This window comes from Ambystoma mexicanum, chromosome 8 (genome assembly GCF_040938575.1).
Source record: "Ambystoma mexicanum isolate Mex_15411 chromosome 8, UKY_AmexF1_1, whole genome shotgun sequence".
Lineage (NCBI taxonomy): Eukaryota > Metazoa > Chordata > Amphibia > Caudata > Ambystomatidae > Ambystoma > Ambystoma mexicanum.
In genome coordinates, this window is record NC_090929.1 from 1,029,880,938 (window position 1) to 1,029,901,455 (window position 20,518).

General features: G+C 44.7%; 1 protein-coding gene across 4 annotated transcripts in view; it reads left to right on the forward strand.

The window, feature by feature from the left end:
• SAMD8 (sterile alpha motif domain containing 8) overlaps positions 1 to 20,518 on the forward strand; it is a 477,816-nt gene that overhangs the window by 383,703 nt on the left and 73,595 nt on the right. For all 4 annotated transcript variants that reach the window (XM_069610976.1, XM_069610977.1, XM_069610975.1 and 1 more), the window contains one exon: positions 12,289 to 12,406. In XM_069610976.1, coding sequence (XP_069467077.1) covers positions 12,289 to 12,406 — 118 coding nt within the window. The remainder of the gene's footprint in view (positions 1 to 12,288; positions 12,407 to 20,518) is intronic.

The window sequence follows — 20,518 nt, forward strand, 5'->3', positions numbered from 1 at the left end:
TTGATTGGTTGTTGGCAGCAGAGGCTGACGGATCCTGCGGCACGCCATCACTATCAAAAGGATAATCTAACTGAAGGACTTCTCGAGGCAGTGAAGTGGATGAGACATAATGTCAGTGTCCCAAATAATAGGCCTCATTGCAATTGCTCGGACAAACCTCTGATGCAGTTCTCCAAGAGGGGAGAGAAGACATTATTGTCAAGGCAAAACTCTAAATCATCTACAAAAGCTGCACAACAAACTTCCTACTGCCACAAAGACATCCCTGTCATCCAATAATGAATTACGCCACTCTGCTATTCATTTACTATTGCCTAATCAAATTTCTATGTCCACTTCAAGTGACTCTGAAGGCCCTCCAGTACTTGGATCATCTGGACCTGGGCGTGTTGATGCTGATGTGCTGTTCTGTCCAACCAGTAACGACACATACATCAATATCAAAGATGTAAAGGTCTTACCTGCGGAACCTTTTACTTCTTTTGGAATCTTTTCAGGAACCGCAAAGACTGCCGAAACGTTTGTGAAAACAATCTCAAAGGTTTCTTTTAAGAAAACGGCTGCTAAAGAAAGTAAGATTAAAAAATCAACACACGAAGGAAACAAGAAGTCTACTGGCCAGAATGCAAAGTCCTTTATCAGGAACTTGTCGACTCCTCCTCAGTATAGTCTATTCGATAGGCCTTCACAACAAACTGCGACGAATGCGCCTTTACTTGAAAAAAACAAACTTGTCCGGAATCATGTGAACTCACACGGAAAACCTTTGAATAAACAAAGAAGAATACTCTGAGTCTCCAGTTCATTCTTCCCCCATGTCCTCAGATCAATCTGTGTAATTTATCAACATATTCCCATTGCGAAGATGTACAAAATGACTCTTTACCATCTGGCAACGAACTCCCGTCTGTTTCTGCTGCACCCATTTTATCAACATTACCACGTGACATTCTGTCAATGTGCCCTAAAAAAAAAAAGTTGAGTGCAATTAAGGAACAAAGTAGTAATGGACGTGAGGCGGCTGTTCGAGTTCAGTGTCCTATTGAATCCAACCTTAATCCAAAATTTACTGCAACTCAACGCAATAACCGGACGCACTATACTTCACGTGTGCATCTGATGAGGAGCTCTGACCAACTACATCAAATCTGGAAAATAAGGCTTCAAAATATACAAACTGATGACACTGAAGTCCATTTACATCGAACAAATGTCATGAAGTTATTTAAGTGTGTCCCGTCCTTGCGGACTAGCCAATCTGATGACATAAAAATCATCTGATCAAGTTCTTTTACATATTTAATCTGCAGTAGTATGTAATACCATTCTGAAAGCAACTGATGAATTGTTATCTTTCGAGTTCGAAATTCTTTTAGAACCTGATCTTGGAACTCAATCCATGATTAAATCTAATTGGGTGTCCCATGCTACCAATGTAGACAGTGTGTCTACTTTGAGGAAAGCACTGCAGACGGACTTATCGAAACCACAAAATGGTCACCATCGTGTAAATAAGCTGTATAACAAGACGACTGCTTCCAGCAGACATATTCGCCACAATAGGATTCCATCTAATCGCAAGAACAAGCCTGTGAAATTCTTTCCTGGAACACCTGTGGATTCATGCACTTATTCAATGATTTCAACATTCCAGTGTTTGTTATCTGCATACAAGAAACGTGGTTGCGTAATGCACCCACGAGCGATGGTTTGACAACTTTTTTTAATCCTGCAACAACAAAAAAATGCTTCTGGACGTCCTTTTTGAGGTTTAATAACTATGATAAAACAATCTCAAGCGTGGGCTTTCATGGAACCAGTCAACCCAAATCCATTCTTACAAGGTACAATTATCTATACGAAAGATCTAACCAAGATCCCATGTAAGGATATACTCATTATAAATGGATATTGGAACCCTGTAATGATTAATACAAGACATTCATGACAACGGCAACACAATTAATAGATCATGCAATGTTGACCTATAAAAATCTTTCAGTCATATGCTGTGGAGATTTGAATACATCCTGGTTTGAACATGATACCGCCTCCATAATTTTCAAATGCATCCCAGAAGATGGCCTCACGTTCAGAGCAAAGACCTGGCTCTCTGCAATGACCACAAGAAACTACATGATGTTGAATGGGGATTTGCCCGCTAAAACAACTTGGCGGCGGGCTGAAACCCATCGGATACTCTATTATATTTGGGTCTCATGGAACTTCATCGAAAAAGTTGCTGAATTACAAGTTGTCCCCACAACGCACAGTGACCATAATCTACTGCGAATGACTTGCCTACTCGACATGGTCCCATTTACACAAAAATATCAGGGACTTGTTGCAATCGATGCTCGTGGAAATTGTCTACGCCTAAATGGGCCACACATCTATCAGTTGAATAAGCTGTTCTCAAACCTTGATCATATACAAGGTACAGACTATGAACCTTTGCTAATTGGCTTTACCATCTCTACATCTGGTTTACGCACTTTGATGCAACCACATAAGCATTTATATAGTAAAGTTATCCACAATGCAAAGACTTGAGAATGCTGAAAAAGAATCTGCCTAAGGAAGCTGCAACAGAGGCAGTCAAGTCCAGAAGAAGACAGTATCATCACTGGGCAAAATCAAATGCAATTGCAATCGACCAAAACAGAGCCGAACTAATGATGGCATTATTGATCACCAAAAATGCAAGAGACATCTGGCAAATTTTGAATGTTGCCCATATTAATGGGTCATCTAACATCTTGAATGAACTTGAAAGTACAATCTGGGAAAGACATTTTGGAACTATCTACAAGGAACCAGAAAATGAACCTGTAATCTCGGTTCCATCCACCGTCATGACATGGTCGGTGAAAATTCGAAGGTTATCCAACTCACGTGCAGCTGGTCCTGATGCAATCACTAATGTGATGTTGAAAAAACATGCTGCTTCCTGGGCCATCTTTATTCAATAGTTGTTCATACGAATAATAGAAACTGAAAGGATCCCTGACTCCTGGTTACGAGCGGTTATCGTCCCGATCTACAAGAAGGGCAATTGGCTTGATCCTATGAATTACCACCCAATTGCCCTTCTTAATGCTATTAGGAAGATTTTTGGCTCATTTCTCAGATGTGAGTTGGCTAATTGGGCAGAGTCGGCTTAGATTCTTGATCCCCGTCAAACAGGTTTTCCCAAGGGAATAGGTGTGGAGGTAAACCTGTTGATTTTGACCATCTTAAAATTGGAAGCAACGAAAGCTAAAAGAAAACTGTTTCTTGCTTTCATTGATATGAAACAGGCTTTTGACAGTCTTAATAGAGGTAAGTTATGGACAAAATTACTTGCCTGGAAGTGCTCTAGCAAAATTCTTGAGCCAGTTATTGCGCTTCACACGAATACCTCTATTCGGGTTCGATTAAACAAAAACGATCTTTCTGATCAAATAAATACGGACAAAGGGGTCAAACAGGGTTGTCCCCTTGTGGCCGAATTGTTCAAATTATTCCTGGTGGACCTTCCTATTCCATCTTGAACAAGTTCATTGTTTTCCGCCTAATATTAACAAAGTTCCTATTGGGGTCATAACCTATGCTGACGATTTAGTCTTGATGGACTCTTCTCAGATCGGTCTGCAGGGCCTACTCACTAAATTGTATGAATATCTCTCTTCTAACAATCTCGAAATAAACAGAAACAAAAATCCTGATTATTGGAGGCCCAGGCAACAAAAAAGATAAAGCTTTTATACGGTCGATTGCTAGTGTTAAGACGGATTTCTGAACTCTGTCCTGGAGGCGCAGAGGTTCAGAAGGCCAGCCTAGTTTCTTGGAACAGGGTAACCTCTGGACAAGCCAGACCAATCAAGGTAGCGATCGCGGCAGTCAAGACTAGTTCTCAAGAGGGGTGAGGGTGAATGAAAGCCCGCAATGAGCACAAAAAGCAAGGACACTTACAAATTACTCCAAGCAGGTGTTATATTAAAAATATATACACATTTATTACAAGGCCTTTGTAACATTGACCGTGGCGAGAAATCACAATAAAACTCAAGTAAACCAACACATACCAAACCAATACAATATATATACAAATACAAACTAGTCTAACGAGTTAGACTCACAAAATGTGTATACCACCTAGATGGGGAGGAAAACAGGCAGTGCGAATAATAATTAGACCCAGTCCGCCTTCAGAGGCACCTAACTAATAGGAAGTCCAAGCCCTACGAAGAGTGGAGGCTTGTGCTCAAAAGTACCTGCACACGCTGGTGCCAACGGGCAAAAAGTGGAGTCTCTTCGGGAATCGGGCAGTTTAGTTCGGTGAACAAATGAAGATGAACAGAGCTCCGCGACTCAAGCACAGCCTCCACTGTGGGCAGAAGCAGAGCGCGAGTACGGAAAGGCGTGCTGTTAGACCAGCGGGGAAAAGCTATGGGCTCCTGCAGGAGGGCGACCAGTTCCTAGCGATGCTACTCACCAGTCCCCGATGCAAGAAGACCCAGGCTTCTCCGCGTCAGTTTCAGTGCTGGCAGGTTCAGATACGAACAGGGGACGTCTCGGCGTCGTGTAGATTCCGCAGAAGTTGAGTTGAGGATGTCCGAAACGTAGTGAAACCGCACAGTTTGTTACCACAGGGCAACGGAGCGGCCGTGTGTATTTCAGCCAAATGTACACTACTCACTTCAGACCTGAGAATGCCAAGTGTACGAATCGTGTGAGAGTGACAAGGACTTGTAATACAACACAACCTGACGGCGGTTACAGAGCAAGACTCCTGGGTAGGCTGGTCAGTCTGCTGGATGGTCCAGAGACACTTCCGAAGGCTTACGTGCAGGAGATGGTGAAGATGCCGAGAATAGTTGTTCCCACTATTCCAAGGGTCGAAGTACCAGTACAGGCCTTCTCGTTCGATCCGAGGTAGAAAGGGTTTCACAAAGCGACAGCAGTGCAGAGGAGCAGTCCTTCAGCGGGTCACCAGCGATTCCTCGGTTCAGCCTCGTAGTTGCAGGATACTTGGCTCCTGTATTCCTTTGTTCGTGAGAACTCAGGAGATCTACATGGTAGTGGCGTTTCCCGCCCCCTCTTATCCACGGTTCCCTTCGCGCCAAAACGGAGGGGACCCAATGGGAGATCCGCTCATAAAACACTCACACCATATGTGGACCTTATCACGGACCACGGGGGTCCCAGGCATTCAGGATGTATACGAATTGTTCGAACTACAATTGTTTGAATTACAATTGACCTTTGCACAATTGACCGAATTGTGAAGGTCAATTGTTACATATATGCGGGGGAAACCCCCCATTATATTTATATATATATATGTGCGGTCAATTGTGCAAAGGTTAATTCGGACCCTCGACTTTCGGTCAATTCAGTAATTCGAACAATTGTGTTCGAACAATTTGGGTAATACCGGCATTCACACCACCCTAGACTCTCTGGCGCCCAGGATGTGTATTGGGACCAGACATCGCAGCCCCCATCCTGGAGGCACACACCAGGCCTGTAGAAGCCCGCGAAAGCATCTGTTTCGCAGGAAAGTACATGCCCAAATAAGGAAGGCCCCGGGTCGGCTCGACCTGGGGGAGGTGAAGGGGGCAAGACGGTCAGCGGACAGGACAAAGAGCCTCGTGGTCTGGCCATTTTGGGAGCCAAGCCACCATTTTGGGCTAAGCGCGAAAAACGCGCTCAAAACGCCAAAAGGAGCTCAAAAACACAAACGATTGCTGCCACCAATCCCGTCCGTGATTCACTTGCACCGTTCATTTACAATCCAAAGAGAGTATCTAGGGCCTGTAGAAGACTAGAGACCCAAGAGAGCAGTAACTTAGCTTACAGTGCCCTCTTGTGCCATGTTGCGCGAAAGCTGCAACATGATAAAGAAACTACGGAAAACAATGTTTCCCGGTACTGAATGTCTTAAGGTCATGTCAGTTTCCCCGTAAGAATGGAGCAAAAGTCCAGAGGAGTGCGGCAGAAGGCTGCACTTCTCTGGCAAAGTCTAGATCATGGTGAAAACAGCAAAAAGTTTAGGGGTTGCCACATGGAAGGAAAATTACCCACAATTAAGAAATCTTTCCTAACAGCTAGCGAACCTCTAAGCATTGTTATATCGATAAGGTATTTGGGTATCCAATTTAACAACTCAATTTATGAACAACCATGGATTTTCAACCTTCAACAAAGGATGACGCAGTTTGCCTTATAAGGTGCCAAGATTCTAAAAGATTATGGAAAATGTACTATTGTTCCGGTCTTGACATTTTATTTGTAAAAGGTTGTCCCTTCGATTACCTTTGGTGCCTAAGCAGGCTGGAACATCGAACCTTGTATTTGGCATCAACTGGAAGGGTGCTTTTGTCGTCTAGTACTAAATCTGCCAAGATCCATCTCAATGATTGCGATAAGGCATGAACTAGCATTCAATTCCCTGTACTCTAAGGTCCTGTCGAAATCACTTGCAGCCTTGCGCAAAATGTTGCTGTCTACATCAAATCAATCTTACAGGATCTTTAGTAGTGGAAGTGAACAGCTGCAGCTTGGTCTTCTTCAAGAATGGAGCAACAGGCTATATAACATCATGTCTGCTGCTGACATAAAGTTATCTGACTTGCTGAAGCGCCCACAAATTGCAAAGAAAAAACTGGAAATATGGTTCTGGATAGCTAATCTAGATCAACGTAACAACCTTAAGTCTGCAATTTATTTGGGTGTTGTCAGCAACAAATTGAACAGTCCATCAAAATATCTTATACATTGCCCGTCACGCCATCATCGTAATCAATTTCTAAGATTCAAACTTAAACAGAAAACAAAAGAAACTCGATGGCGACGACAAGACAAAGACGTGGTGGATAATCTATCGATTTTGCAGACAAGAAACTGAATCTTCTGAACATCTACTAATTCATTGTATAGGGACTTGCGACCAACGAACCAAACATCTTGGGAACTTTGTGCCTTTAAATAATGACCTTGATGCCTGGTGGTCTCTTGTAGTTTCCGGAAACAACATAAAACTTATTTGTGCAGTGGTCAATTATATGGACTCTATTTCTGCAATCGAACCTAAATGAAACATCTATGGGCCGTGAGACATTTAAATCGAAGCCCAATATTTGTTATGATCACAATTGACCTGATGGTGATGGTGAAGTTGAATTTCAATGGTCTTTATTTTTCTTTTGAGAGATGGGTTTCAAGCTAAAGTTTTGAAACATGTGATAAAGTAGAAAAGTCAATGTATGAAACAAAAGTTTAATTCTTATGACTTAAACTGAAATCTATAAAAAAAAAAAGATGCTTTTTCCCCTTAAAAATCCCTCTTGAGATCGGGCATTAATAGAGTTCCTTTTGGTCACTAGTTCAAAAACAAAATATCAGTGGAGCTTTGTGGGTTGAAGCAATGATATGTGCTGTATCTTGGGTGGCAGGGATTATCGAGTAGTAAGCAGGAACCACTCCAGAGCCAGATATGTACAAAAGGTTGGTGTGCTTTATTGTTCCAGTTACAGGGAGGAAGATGAGTAAGGAGAGGAGGTAACAAGCTTCTAGTCCCACTGGTTCTCTATCTCTTTCCTCAATAACTGTTTTATATTTATATATATATATATATATACCTTTCCCTTGCCAGGTGCTAGGCCACTACAATATATTAATTGTTTCTCATTTTTGTCAGGCACATTTGTTTAGGGAGTAAACATTGATGCTGCATATGTCTCTTAACTGTAAGGCTGTTATGTGGATAGTAAGCAGAGGCACAGGAATTTTTGATCATCCTATTCTGAGGAGAAGTTCTTTTGATGCAATTATTATCCTTGCGCATTATTTGAAGCATGTTCTCCTGGCCCTTGAATTACTTCATTAAAGTGGCACTTGAATTCCAATCAGCTTTTTTTTGACACATTGCTTTTAATTGCCATTAATCCATCTGCAAATGTATTCTTTCTGAATTTCTTGATAACCACATCCGTTATGACACAAGATGTTTGTTTTTTGGAATACACGTGACGAGTGATTTTCCAGTGACATAAAACATTCATTTTTCACTGCATAGAAGTACTTTTGCAAGATACTTTGGCAGATGTTGAAGTCTTGGACAGGTTAATGAGTTTTCTGTTTAATCACATATGACATATTTTATTTAAGCCTATGTGTCCAATGGGTTTGGAAAAAGTGTCTTAAGATTTGTAAAGAATTGCTGTGTCTAGAAAGACATTCCTTTCCAAACTCTCTTCTGCGATGGTAGTCCACTAAATATGCTTGCTCACAAAGTGGCTTACCTCGTTAGAAAATAATGTGCGCACAACAGCCAACCAGTTCCACACATGGAAAAAAATAATTAGAGGAAACATTGCACCAGAGTAATCGCTGTTACAACTGCTTTCCTGGCTGGTGTGCCCCTGCTGGGCATCTGCAGGGCTGCTACGTGGAGGTCCACGCTCCCCTTTACGAGGTTCTACTGCGTCGACGGGGATTCCAGGGAGGAGTCCAGTCGGCCAAGAAGTGGTTGCAACCTGTTCGCTTGAGGTGAGTCTGTTCCAGAGTAAGAGTTGATTGCTTCTGTTGAGCCTTGCCACCTCCCGTGGTTGTGTAATGTTGTACTGCTGTGTATTCGTTTTTAATGAGCATGTGAATCCATGCCAGACCCCATGCTGGAGAAGGAACAAGTTACTTAGCTGTAACTATTATTCTCCAGCATGGATCTGGCATGGATTCACATGCATACCCTCCCTCTGTCCCCTCTGCGACTCTTCTTAGTCATACTGCCACTTTACGTGCTTACCAAATCTGAAGATGGCTGCCAGGGGAGGGGCTTAGGGAGAGGACTGTCATTGGATGGCGGCAGTATGACCCAGAGAACAGCGATTGGTTTAGAGGAGAAATACAGTTTGTAAGTGAAAGTGAAACTGTTTTTCTTTTTGCCGAGGATTCCCAGCCTGACAGCCTGACGACTGGGAGTATTCATGAGCATGTGAATCCATGCCAGACCGATGCTGGAGAACAAGTTACATGTAAGTCACTTGTTCCTTATTCACCTCTTGGTGCTTCTCTCACATATAATGATGCCTACTAGGCTGGTTTGCTATCCTTGTTAGCCTTTTCCGTGCCACTGTAGGTCTCCAGCCTAGGGGATCTCTGCCTAGTGATTGATAAGTAGATGTCACAATGTCCCCAAATTGCTCCCTTTTTGTCTTGCTCATTCAATTGGGACAATTTTCAGAACTTCTAATCTTGCAGGCTCTTTTCAATAAAATTAGGATTACGCGCTCAACCATTTGACAATTTATGGATGCTTTGGACAAGTCTAAGTACATGGCTGCAGCAGCACCATGGGTTCCCATAATATCTGCTAATATTGATGCTAAAGATGTAATAGATGGAGTGCCTGACAGCTGTAAATAAAGACGGCTATAAATTGAAATTCAGCATTCACAGCTTGCTTATGGCAGTTTGCAGCCAGAGGGAAGAAACCTAGCTAGGGCCCTATGCTGTGGTGTAATCTGTAGGTATGCGCTTGCAGCTGTCCTAGCTTTTCTGAATACCATTTTGGTATGTCCTCATTTTTGGAAGGGCACAACCCTAACCTAATTCTCAATGCATGTAGCTGCACTCCTCCTGTGTCTGTCCTTGTGGCTGCTGGGCAGGCATTCTGCCATGCTGTGCAACATAATGTAAGGTTACGTGCAGTATCAAAATGTGCAGCCACAAGTTCAGTCTGCTTGCAAAAAGGGGCCTGTGCGATTTGGATAGAACAGGATAAGAATTCTAGTGACGGGTTTGGTGTGGATAACAGTCCGTGCCTAGCATTTGTTTGTGATAAACTAGATTACCTCCAAACCAGTTGTCATGATGTATGTGTTAAAGCATATTCAGTTAAGTGATATGGGTGATATTGGATGGCAGTTAAGTTTCTCCTTTTCAGGAGAGTGACCTATACCTTATTTACTCTATTGGCTTGTGTCTTCAAGTAAGTGAATAGTGATTTGGCGGGCATGCCTCCCAATTGCCTAATTGCTCCTGTAAAGTTTATATTTGGCCCATCAGTGCGATAGCCTTAGCCAATCAAAAACCGCTCTACTGCAATGATTACAGATATTTACTCCCTGAAGTGCCATCTTCTGTGCCCACCTAACCTCTTTATTGAAAAGAAAAAAAGCTTTTTTTTAGAAATATTTTTGCCCGGTCCGTTTATCGTGATGGGGCATGAGGTCATTATCAGTAATGCTACTGTCATCTCTAAAAAGCCTCATGTATTATGAATGCCATCTGATGTGATTGCCTATGATTTAGGTGTGATCACAAGCCCCTTATCTCCACCTCTTGCGAGGCTGTGACAATTTGCCCCTGGTCATCAGTCAATCATGTCTAAAACACATTAGGCTGTGCTTTAGGACAGGCAGGCCTATGCTCGGGTGTTATGAACATAATTAAACATACATACTCGGGGAACGAAGGTTCTTGACTCCCTCAGAGATAACATTCTGACTTTTTGCCCTTAAATATACACTTCACATGTATTTTGATATACCCCCCCATCTTCTGAGGGTTCTCCTCATTAAACAAGCTAGAGTAAAAGCAGATATAACATGACATGTCTACTTGCAGTCCGGGAAGTTTCGTTCTGCAGTCTAGTTAAAAAAACGTTTAAAATAGTCCCCATAGACCACAGGGAATGCCTTGTGCTCAGTAGTGACACAAAAGGACTTCTACACCCCTACAGAGGCTGAGTCACCAGGTAGTGGATTGATTGGGGCTACCAGTGAAACACTTTGCTCTGAATCTGCTTACAAAGGCAGCATGTGCAAGCCATATAACATTATAATGGAACCTAGAAAGAAACACATATTTGGCCCTTCTTAGGCTCTAATGTGTTCTCTAGTCAATCAGAAAATAGCTCACTGTGTTAGGTGTTTGTGGCTGAGGTATCTGCCCTGCAGGTGAACATGAGCTGTGCTGATGTGGCTGACTGGGGACCAGAAATCTGTTATACTAATGTGTAGCAGGAAAATGCTGCAGAAAGTCTCAGACACTTTTAGTTATGCTAATTTATCTTCTTTGTCTCGGAGACCACCATCATTAGCTTGACAGGAAATGGAGGTGATGTGCAGGCAAAGAGGCAGCTCTAAATCATGGGACCAGCCCTGCACTCTTTGATGGTACTGCCCGCTGAAATGTCTCGCGCTTATTGAGGTTGTGTTGCAATTAACTGCTCGTCCCATTGAAAATGGTGATATATAAAAATTGCTAATTTAGGTTGGATTGCTAATCAAATATATATTTAGCAATGTTGACTAATTGTTTTCAAAACTAATGTATGCCATGTGTAATGTTGATATTGAAGGGGGACCAGTGGCAACCCTGCTCTTGGGGCTCTATCCTACCTGCCAGGCCCCTGCTACAGACCTGGGCATCCCAACCTCTTTGTCATTTAAAAGCAGGGTCCCTAAAGGTCGGGGTGTCTGAGAGTAGCATGATCACAGCACCTGGTCATTTGTGTCTATACCTCCTGTAGGAGGGTTTACTTGACATAAGTTGGTAGTTGAGGCAGCACCTGACCTATGAAGGCATTACCTGGACATGAGGTGCCAATCACGACGCATTTGAGGCATCATCCTGCGTAAAATATCAATATTGTTGCACATAGCATATGATGATAGCATCTGGGTGTATAATTCTGTAATTTGCATATACCTAAGGTGTGATGCTGTTTCTGACTTAAGATGGCCCCACCCCTTTACAGGAACCAGTGTTTGGCATATTATGACAGCACCTGGGCATGTGTGATCGGAGTATTCCTTGCATGTCAGACTAGAGCTGGCCATATGAGGCATCACTGGCATACGAAGGCAATGCACCTAGCCATTGTGTATTCTTTTGAGTTACACATCATGACTGGCCCATGGCATATCAAGGCAGCACCATAATTGCACATTGGTTTATAAAATGGCTTTTTATTAGCTAGATTAGATCTTTTTTAGTATTAACGCACCTATTTTTTAACTGTCACTTCCTGTAATAGTGCCAGTGTTGATGTTTGTGTGGTGGCACTTCCAGTGATTGTTATCCTGTACATGCCCCCCCCACCCCCCCGCTACTGTTTGGTGAATTGACCTTCTTGAATCCGATCTATAGATATTGTGTATGTAGAAAAGCACTCTGGAAGGTGCCCAGGTATTCTGGGGGACTAGCCGTCATATCTGCAGCGTAGTAGCTCCTGTGTCATTTAATGGCTTGCTGAAGGTTCTGACATGTAAAGTAACTCGATTGCTATTTCTCCAGGTCTATCCTCTTGCGTCGCTTGTGCAGTCTGATGGGGACAGTGTTCATGCTGCGGTGTGTCACCATGTTCGTGACTTCCCTCTCAGTGCCCGGACAGCATCTGCAGTGCTCGGGAAAGGTACAAGAATGTTTATTTATTATATGTATTTAAAGCTGGGTATGCGTGCAAGTGCTGTTGTCTGCCTGTCAGCCACATGGCCGCATCTAGACCCCTTCATGAAGATACCATCCTCCACCCCTGTCCCATTTCTTATTATCCACTTAACCTGAAACCTCCGTGTTCGACGATCCTATACATGCTACTTTATTTCAAGTACACATCTCGCCAAAATGCACATATATCATCCACATGCATAATTATCCCATAAAACACTCCCGTACAATCCTCTAGAAATGCCCTATGTCCAAACAGCCCTAACTCCCCAGATGTAACGCCTCTGTTCAGCCTGTTCGATTTTCCACCAGCTTCCATCTATTACTGAGAACACAATGGAACGAGGTAGGGGAAAGTCTGTAGCCTGGCAGGAAAACCATAATGTTCAGCAAATATGCTTTGTTTCGTTACTGTATTGTTATTTTTGGTGTTTTATACAGCATGAGCATGGTTCCTTCCTGCTGTGTGGGCAGTGATTGGGTCTGTCTGGGGGCCAGGAGCCCTAGTGCATGGGCCTTAAGTGTCTGAAAGTCATTAGGCAGGGCCTATTGTGTCCCTAAAGGAAGTTCATGCAAAGTTGGGCTTTAGTTTGTAAGTTCCCCAATTAGGTGCTCTTACATTTTCTTTCCTACCCATACACTTAGTTGCACTGCTGGTGTGAAGACTGGGCCCCTTTCCCTCCTTGCCCGTCTCTTCTGGGGTTAATCTGCATATGACCCAACCCCACTGCCCCCCATGGTGCAGTTACTGCCTTGATTCAAAAGGAGGCGAAAGGGTAACCCTTACTTCAAGTATAAGGTCCGAATTGCTGGGAGACCTGCTCTTTTCAAACAAAGCTTCAGGGAGGTGGGGGTGGACATGGCAAGTGAAACTAGGGTAATGTTACCCCTGCCCCGTCCAGAAAAATCCTGAGAATGTTTGAGCTAGTGATTGACAAATGTATGTGCATTTTGCTGTATCTTGCGCTAAACTCATGCGGAAGAGTGGGGATTTCCCGTTTGGTCAACATTTGCAAGAATGCCTTTGAGTTTTAAGGCTCTAAACAGGCTGCATGCCATTTAATGCGTTATTTACTTTCCTAGTTTGACACTGCTAAAATTCTAAATATTGCCCTGTAACTACATTTAAAGTGTTGGTTTGTGGCCAGTGTCTTGGTTGAAGTTCAGGTCTCATTTTGATTAATCATCTTGAATGTCTGATTGGACTATGGATTATTATATCTGGTTTAGAAAAGGAGTAACTAGACCGCCCCCCCCGACCCCCCGTTAGCCATGCAAAACATAGACTCTCTGTCGAAGCTCTGTTGCGACCTCCTGGGGTGACCCAACCCATCGTTGAGATCTGAGGCAGAGGTACCTACAGAAACCAGGTGTGCTCCTTGAGGTGGGTGGCTGCTTGGGTTCTGCCTTAGAGCAAATATTGAGTATTCTAGCATTCCATCCACTGCTGGGCCTAACTGGCAGAGCAAGGAATAAGTGCTTCTGGCAGAGCGGGACGTGAGAAGCTGTCATAGCAGGACGCTTGGAGCACTGAGCAGCCTAGTGGAGAACCGGACCTGGCAGCACCATAATCTTGCGTCTTCTGAGGAACTGGGATATGCAGACTGCCAGGGGAAGTCATTGGCTCCTTGCATAGGTGTTTGATCTACCACTCTGCTTAGGAGCTGTGAACGAGAACGCAGCTGAGTGGCACCAGCCAGGGGTATTCTCAACAGCTCTCGGTAAGCCACCCCTGTTAAAGGCCCTGGACATAGTCCATGCCGTGCCCAGTTCTCATCAAAGCGGTTTCTCTCTTCCCATGTCCCTAAACATAACACAGCTTTTTCCGTGGGTGATCTTGAAACTGTAGGAGTAGCACGATTACGGTTAATAGGAGTGGGATAGATATGAGGGATGACGTCTTTCAACCGAGGTAGACCACCCAGAGCCAAAGGACAGATGTTGACAAAATCAAATTGACTTGTTTGAGAAAGAACAAATGGCAATAGGAAAGAACCTTGCATAAATAACTTAAGATCATCCATTCTGATTTGAATCTCCTTGCAGGTAATATTGTGCTTGCTGTTAAATCAGTCTAAGCTAAATTTGGGAATCTTTACGGGTGAGCGGCCAGCACTGGTATAAATACTTGGTAGACTGCAAACCTGTGTGGAGGAAATATGAGATGTTTGTGCATTAATCTATTGGAACACATTTTGAAACTCTATTTGAGGGTGAAGGGTGTGAAGACCTCAAGAGGAGGATGGCTTTGCTTTGTTTGGAAGTTGCAAAAAAGTACCAGCGGAAGCTCTGTAGTTGAAACTTGTCCTGCACATGCTGGTAAACAACCCAGGTGACACAGCTATTCTGCTGGTGAGTCGTCCTCACAGATTGCCCAAAAAGGGACATGGTCCAAACACAAAGTAAGAAGGTACCGTATGCTGGTCCTTGGATTTGTGGCCCTGAGGGATAGCTTACCCTCTCCGGCTATTAAACAGATGGAGATTTTCATGGGAAGGTCATGGATTATGTTTCCTGACCTGAGCCCTTGGACACCATAGCCTGATGGTAGCCCTTCTTGAGCTAAAGCAGTTGAATTCCAAAGGGGTTGTGTGCGACAATTGTTATTGCTACATCTTTTTTCAAGAAAGTGCAGCCAGATCTTTTCTAAGTGGCTTAAAGGAGAAGGATCTCTTGAAGTGCTTGTTTGATGGGAGTTGATCCTTTGGGTAACCTGCCTCTCTGTGATGCAATTCTCTTTGGAACAGTCTGAGATTTGCTTTGCAGGTTCATTCTAGATTAGCGGCGGAAAGGCTAAGAAGTTAGAGTTGCAACTACTAGTTATGAAAGCTCACCACTTCAATTCTCCACATGCACATCGTACACCATTTCTTACTCACCAAGAGTCTGTTATCAATCCCCAATGGCTAGTGAAAAGTGCATATTTGAAGGCGCTTAAGTGTTCAGCATGGTTGGGTAGGTGGTTAGTTAGGGTCTCATTTAAAGTAGAAGATGAGGCGTTAAGGGAATCCGCAGACAATCTGACTCAAATATGAATTGTATCAATGCCCTGTCCAAGCAGATCAGTACTGTGGAGGTTGCTGAACCCCACCACTCTTTTCCGGAATGAACGATCTGCAACTGCATTCACTACCAGCAGCAGGCACGCCACACCCGAGGGGAAAGGGGAAGTGTACAAAATAAACTGCAAGGTTCCAACTTGCTTGGCCTCACTCCCATACACAAGAAAAGCCTGTGCTTTGACTGTGTCGCACTCTCTCGCTACCGCGCTCCAGGCTGAATCACCTAACGATGTGGAATTTTTGCCCTAGCTGAGAATTTGCCAATGCCAATAACGAGCCTCAAGGTAGGAGCTCACCATGCGCATTGCCGTGCTGGGAAAGAGTCTCCTGGCAAGAGGAGTGCAATGCCCACATTGGAAGTGCGCATTGAACACTAGCCGATCATGCACTATGTCCTTCCCGGGAAGGCACCTCAATAATAGTTTGATCATGTGCAATGACTGTGCAGATAATGCTCCTTTGTTCAAGCCCACTTGATACTCCTTCCTTTGCAGTGCTCTTTTCAGCAGAATAGCTGTCTAGCATTGGGGATAACTGCTACTCTGACGCCTCCACTGCAGTGCTGTCCATCTCGCTCCTTCCAATTGGGCAATTGCTCTTAATCTTGGTTTCAAGTAATACATGTTAACACAAAGGAAGGGCTGGGATATTAGTCAGGAAATACTACACAGATGAGTTACCTGCAAACCTGTCAAGTGTAAAACACTTCCCTAAATATCTCCCATACTCACCACTCTTATCATGCCAGTGCCTGTCCTATGCCTGATTAGCACACAGGCACCAGAGATGCAGGCAGATAGAATTAGTGGCAACATGTTACTGCTACATTGAGGCAGACTGTACTAACCTGGAAAATGCGCTATGCACATGTGATTTTTCTTAATACACATAATCCAAGTTGGTAACTTTAAGCCATCACCAGATTAAAAATTACAACTTTTCCCCTATAACAAACGCATCATCGCAGGATGCCTGACCTGCCTGACTAGTGCATACGCTGTGAAGCGAGAGGTCCCGCACGCACTCGATCGAAAACAAGATAGTCACATGACGAGTCACGGCCGGCAATGAGCATTTTCCGTTTGTAATACCGGTCTGCCATATCTAGAAGGAGGACCGATAAACGGCGTCTTAAAGAAGCGAGTCGAATTGATATGGTAAGAATGGGCCGTAGCTAATAGGAAATGAGTTGGGTACTTGAAAGTGAGCTGATCCTTCACTCACAAAAAAACATAGGTGGCTGAGCATACAACACCGCAATCTATATATAGAACCATATGGGTAACTGACCAGAGCTCTCTATTGCCCCCTCACCCTCTGTTCGGTTCTCGTCCCACTGGCATTTCAGACAGAGTAGGCCACAGACTAACAAGCGGCCCAGTGCTTCTCTAACGCTGGACCTAGCAGTCCATATCTGAACAGCTGCAGAATCAAATTGAAGTTATTCAGGTCAGCGTCTTCTCACAATCATGTTTAATGCTGGGTGTCGCCCCTTGAACATGACACCAATGCAGTACAATGAATTATGAGGTGAATTAGCATTATTTGTTTAACAAATGTGCTCGGTAACTACAATTAAATGGCGTCTTTTAGAATAAAATGTGCAGTTGGGAAACGTGAATAAATGTGTGTTTCCTATCTAATTTGTTTATTTTTGCAACTATACTGTGACCCTGTATTTTTCTATAGGGGCACCACTCTAGTATCCACACATGGCAATTGAAGACGGTGCAGTCAGATATATAGCACTTTTCTATCAAACTCCAGATACTAGTATGTACATCACTGCATTATTTTATTGACGACTGTCCTGAAAAAAGTGCTTTTAGCAAACTCACACCACTGAAAACGGTACACAGTACTATTATCCTTACCCAAGCACACCGTTTTATTCTGATCTTCCTATGGACCTAAACAGCTACAAGGGCCTGAAGAAAGAGAGATCAGACAAACTGTCTTTGTATAGTAAACACTATTTTAGAGATCCTAGGGCGATGTTCATTTTGTCTATAGGTTATTACAATTGAGTTCTACCAGAAATAGACAGCGGAACTATGCCACAGTTGCGTTTTTTTTTAAAGTATAAATGATAGAGTGGTTGAAGAGGGGAAGAAAATAAGACCATCAAGAACAGTGTTTCTTGAAGAATATATAGGCCAATATATTCTCCTTTTTCCTGGATCTTATTCTATCCACTTTTAGATAAGCGGCACACCAGCGTAGCCTAGAATTAGTACAACAATAGGCAGCAGTGAGACTATCACGCTATCCTTGTGACCTCTTGGAGAGGTGGGACAAGGAGCTAGCTTCTATAGTTGCTGGTTACACCAGACGGGAATCTAAGAATCCCACCACCAACCCCTCTGCTGGTACAAATTCCCCCATCTTATTTCTCAACTTTGCCTGTCTTTCAAGTGTGCCTTCCTGGAATCTGTTCGTTAGAGACTCGCCAGAAGTTGCATGGAAGTCAATGCGAAGGCACACTCCAAAACTTAAAGCATAACCACACCCTGCAAAACGTTTGCGACAAGCCTGCGCAAGGGCAGGAACCACTCACTGTAGAACATCGCTGGTACTGGAGTTGGAGCAAGCAGCATCTGGAGGGGAATATGCAGGAAAGCAGATGGGATGTCGGCAAGTTCGAGGGGCTGTGGAGGAAAATGGACCTTTAGGACTGGGTCCTATGGCCTGGGACATCAATTCCTTCCTCCCAAGGCCTATAGAAACCCCTATACACCAACCTAGGTGGGTTGTTCATTTAATGGCGGTGTGGCCATACTTGTTGCAAAACAGTAATTTAAGCACTGCGGATGCTTCGGGCTGAGAGTCCCTCGAGTCTGTGAATTCAATAAGTTGGGAACCATAACAAGGTTTGGGCACTGGTCTCCTCCAGCTATGTTCTGCATCGCCACACTGCACCAGGTGGGGCAGACCAATAGCTTCCATCGAATGATCCTTCATTACTTGGAGCAAACATCTATCCAGCTTGATCAGCCTTTTTTTATGCCTTTCAGCAAAGGGTGCTGACATCTTACATTCTCGCAAAGACTCACATTCTCAAAGAAGCCATTGTCATTGTAGTGAAAAAGCAATGGGAGTTCACACTCGTAAGGTAAATCATCCAACTCTGCCAAGATGTATCTAGCCTCATACTGCCAAAAAGTTCCTTGCTCACATTCTCAAAGAAGCCATTGTCATTGTAGTGAAAAAGCAATGGGAGTTCACACTCGTAAGGTAAATCATCCAACTCTGCCAAGATGTATCTAGCCTCATACTGCCAAAAAGTTCCTTGCCACCGGCACTATGTGTTGAAGATTCTATTCTCCAGCATGTGGTCTGGCATGGATTCACATGCTCATGAATATTCCCCGTCGTCAGGCTGGGAATCCTCAGTAAAGAAAAAATCAGTTTTGTTTCTGATCTGTCTTTCTTAGTAGTAACCAATCACTGGTCTCTGGGTCATACTGCCCCCAGCCAATGACTGCCCTCTCCCTAAGCCCCGCCCCTTGCAGCCATCCTCAGATTTTTACCGCACGTTCAAGTGTTGGGAGTCCTCGTGCTATAGCTCTCAAGCTTTTACTGCGTTTTGCGATTTTTCAAAGAGTTTAATTTAATTTTTCGGTCAATCGAGCCTCAAGCTCCACCGTTTCTACTTCCGATCAACGGGGACCCGTTTCGGAATTTTCTACGCCCCTCAAGGGCGAAGTTTTTGTCGAGTTACGCTTCTTGGAGGATTCCCGAAGATCTGAGGCCTACCTCGTGGACATGGCCCAGGACAAGGGAAGCGCGACACCCGGATCCAAGCTGTTCAGGAACTTTCCCTGGATGCGGATTACAGAATGTTTTCAAGGAGGATGAGCATTCGAGAGGTCTCTACTGCCTTCACAAAGATAAGACGCATGTGGAAAAGGACTGTGCGTTTTGCAAGAACCTGTCGGAACGGACTATGAGGGATTGTCTGTCCCGCCTCGCCAGCTGGCTGGAGAAGGGCCCAGCAGCTGAGAAGAAGTCCAAGCGGCCTTCGAAGTCCTGTGAGGGCACCCCAGCGACGGGGGCCCAACAGAAGGCAAAGCACTGCAAGTCCGCAGGCACCGGGAGTGCCGAAGGGTCGGGTTCCTCGGCTGCCAGGCAGGGCGCACTTTCACTGACGCCATCAACCACGAGGAACTGGTTGAAGTCGTGAAGAGCCTCAACAAGAGGTTAGAGGAGGTCCGGTCCCATGGGGGGGGAACCCCGAGGAGGCGACCGAAGAGAGCGATGGTGGCACCGGTGAGGCTCCCGTGGAGGAGGAGCAAGGATCGCGCCCGTCGCAGCCAGTGCCCAAGCCTCAGGACAACTTGGTGGCCATTTTGATGGCAATCCAAACCTTATGCATAGAGATAAGGACAAGATTGCCCCTAATCCCAACGGACGACCCAGCAGAACCGGGCCTGTCTGGAAACCCTCCAAACAAGCGGAGGAGAGTTCATGCCCACCCGCCTTTCCAGTCCTTGTGGCCTGCTCAGCCTTCATCTCCTTCCCCTGATCCTAGGGATGACACAGGAGCGGATACGGCCACGACGGGGACGGATGACGGTGGCGACGACGGGATGGGCCTTCCATCACCAATCCCTCGGGCCTCCCCGCCCGACGAAATTGGCTCCTTCCACACCATGATTGCCAGGGCATCCAAGCTTTTTCGGCTCTGCCCTGAGGAACAGAAGAAGGAAGGTTTCCTCTATCAGTGGTGCGAGGCCAAGAGGGAGACGGTCCTTTGCGCTACCGTTGATTGACGATATCTGGGAGGAGGGACTTGCTCTCCTGAAGAACCCGTCCACAACGCCTGCCAAGAGGGATCGGTACGAGAAGTACCGGGTCCCCGATTCCACCCCTTTATGCCTTCGGGCACAGCTTAACCCGGATTCGGTCCTCGCGGTGACTAAGAAGAAGGCGGTGGGGGCGTCATCCTCAACTTCGACCTCCCCACCCGACGGCGAGGGGAAGAAGCTGGATGCCATGGGACGACGAGTCATCTC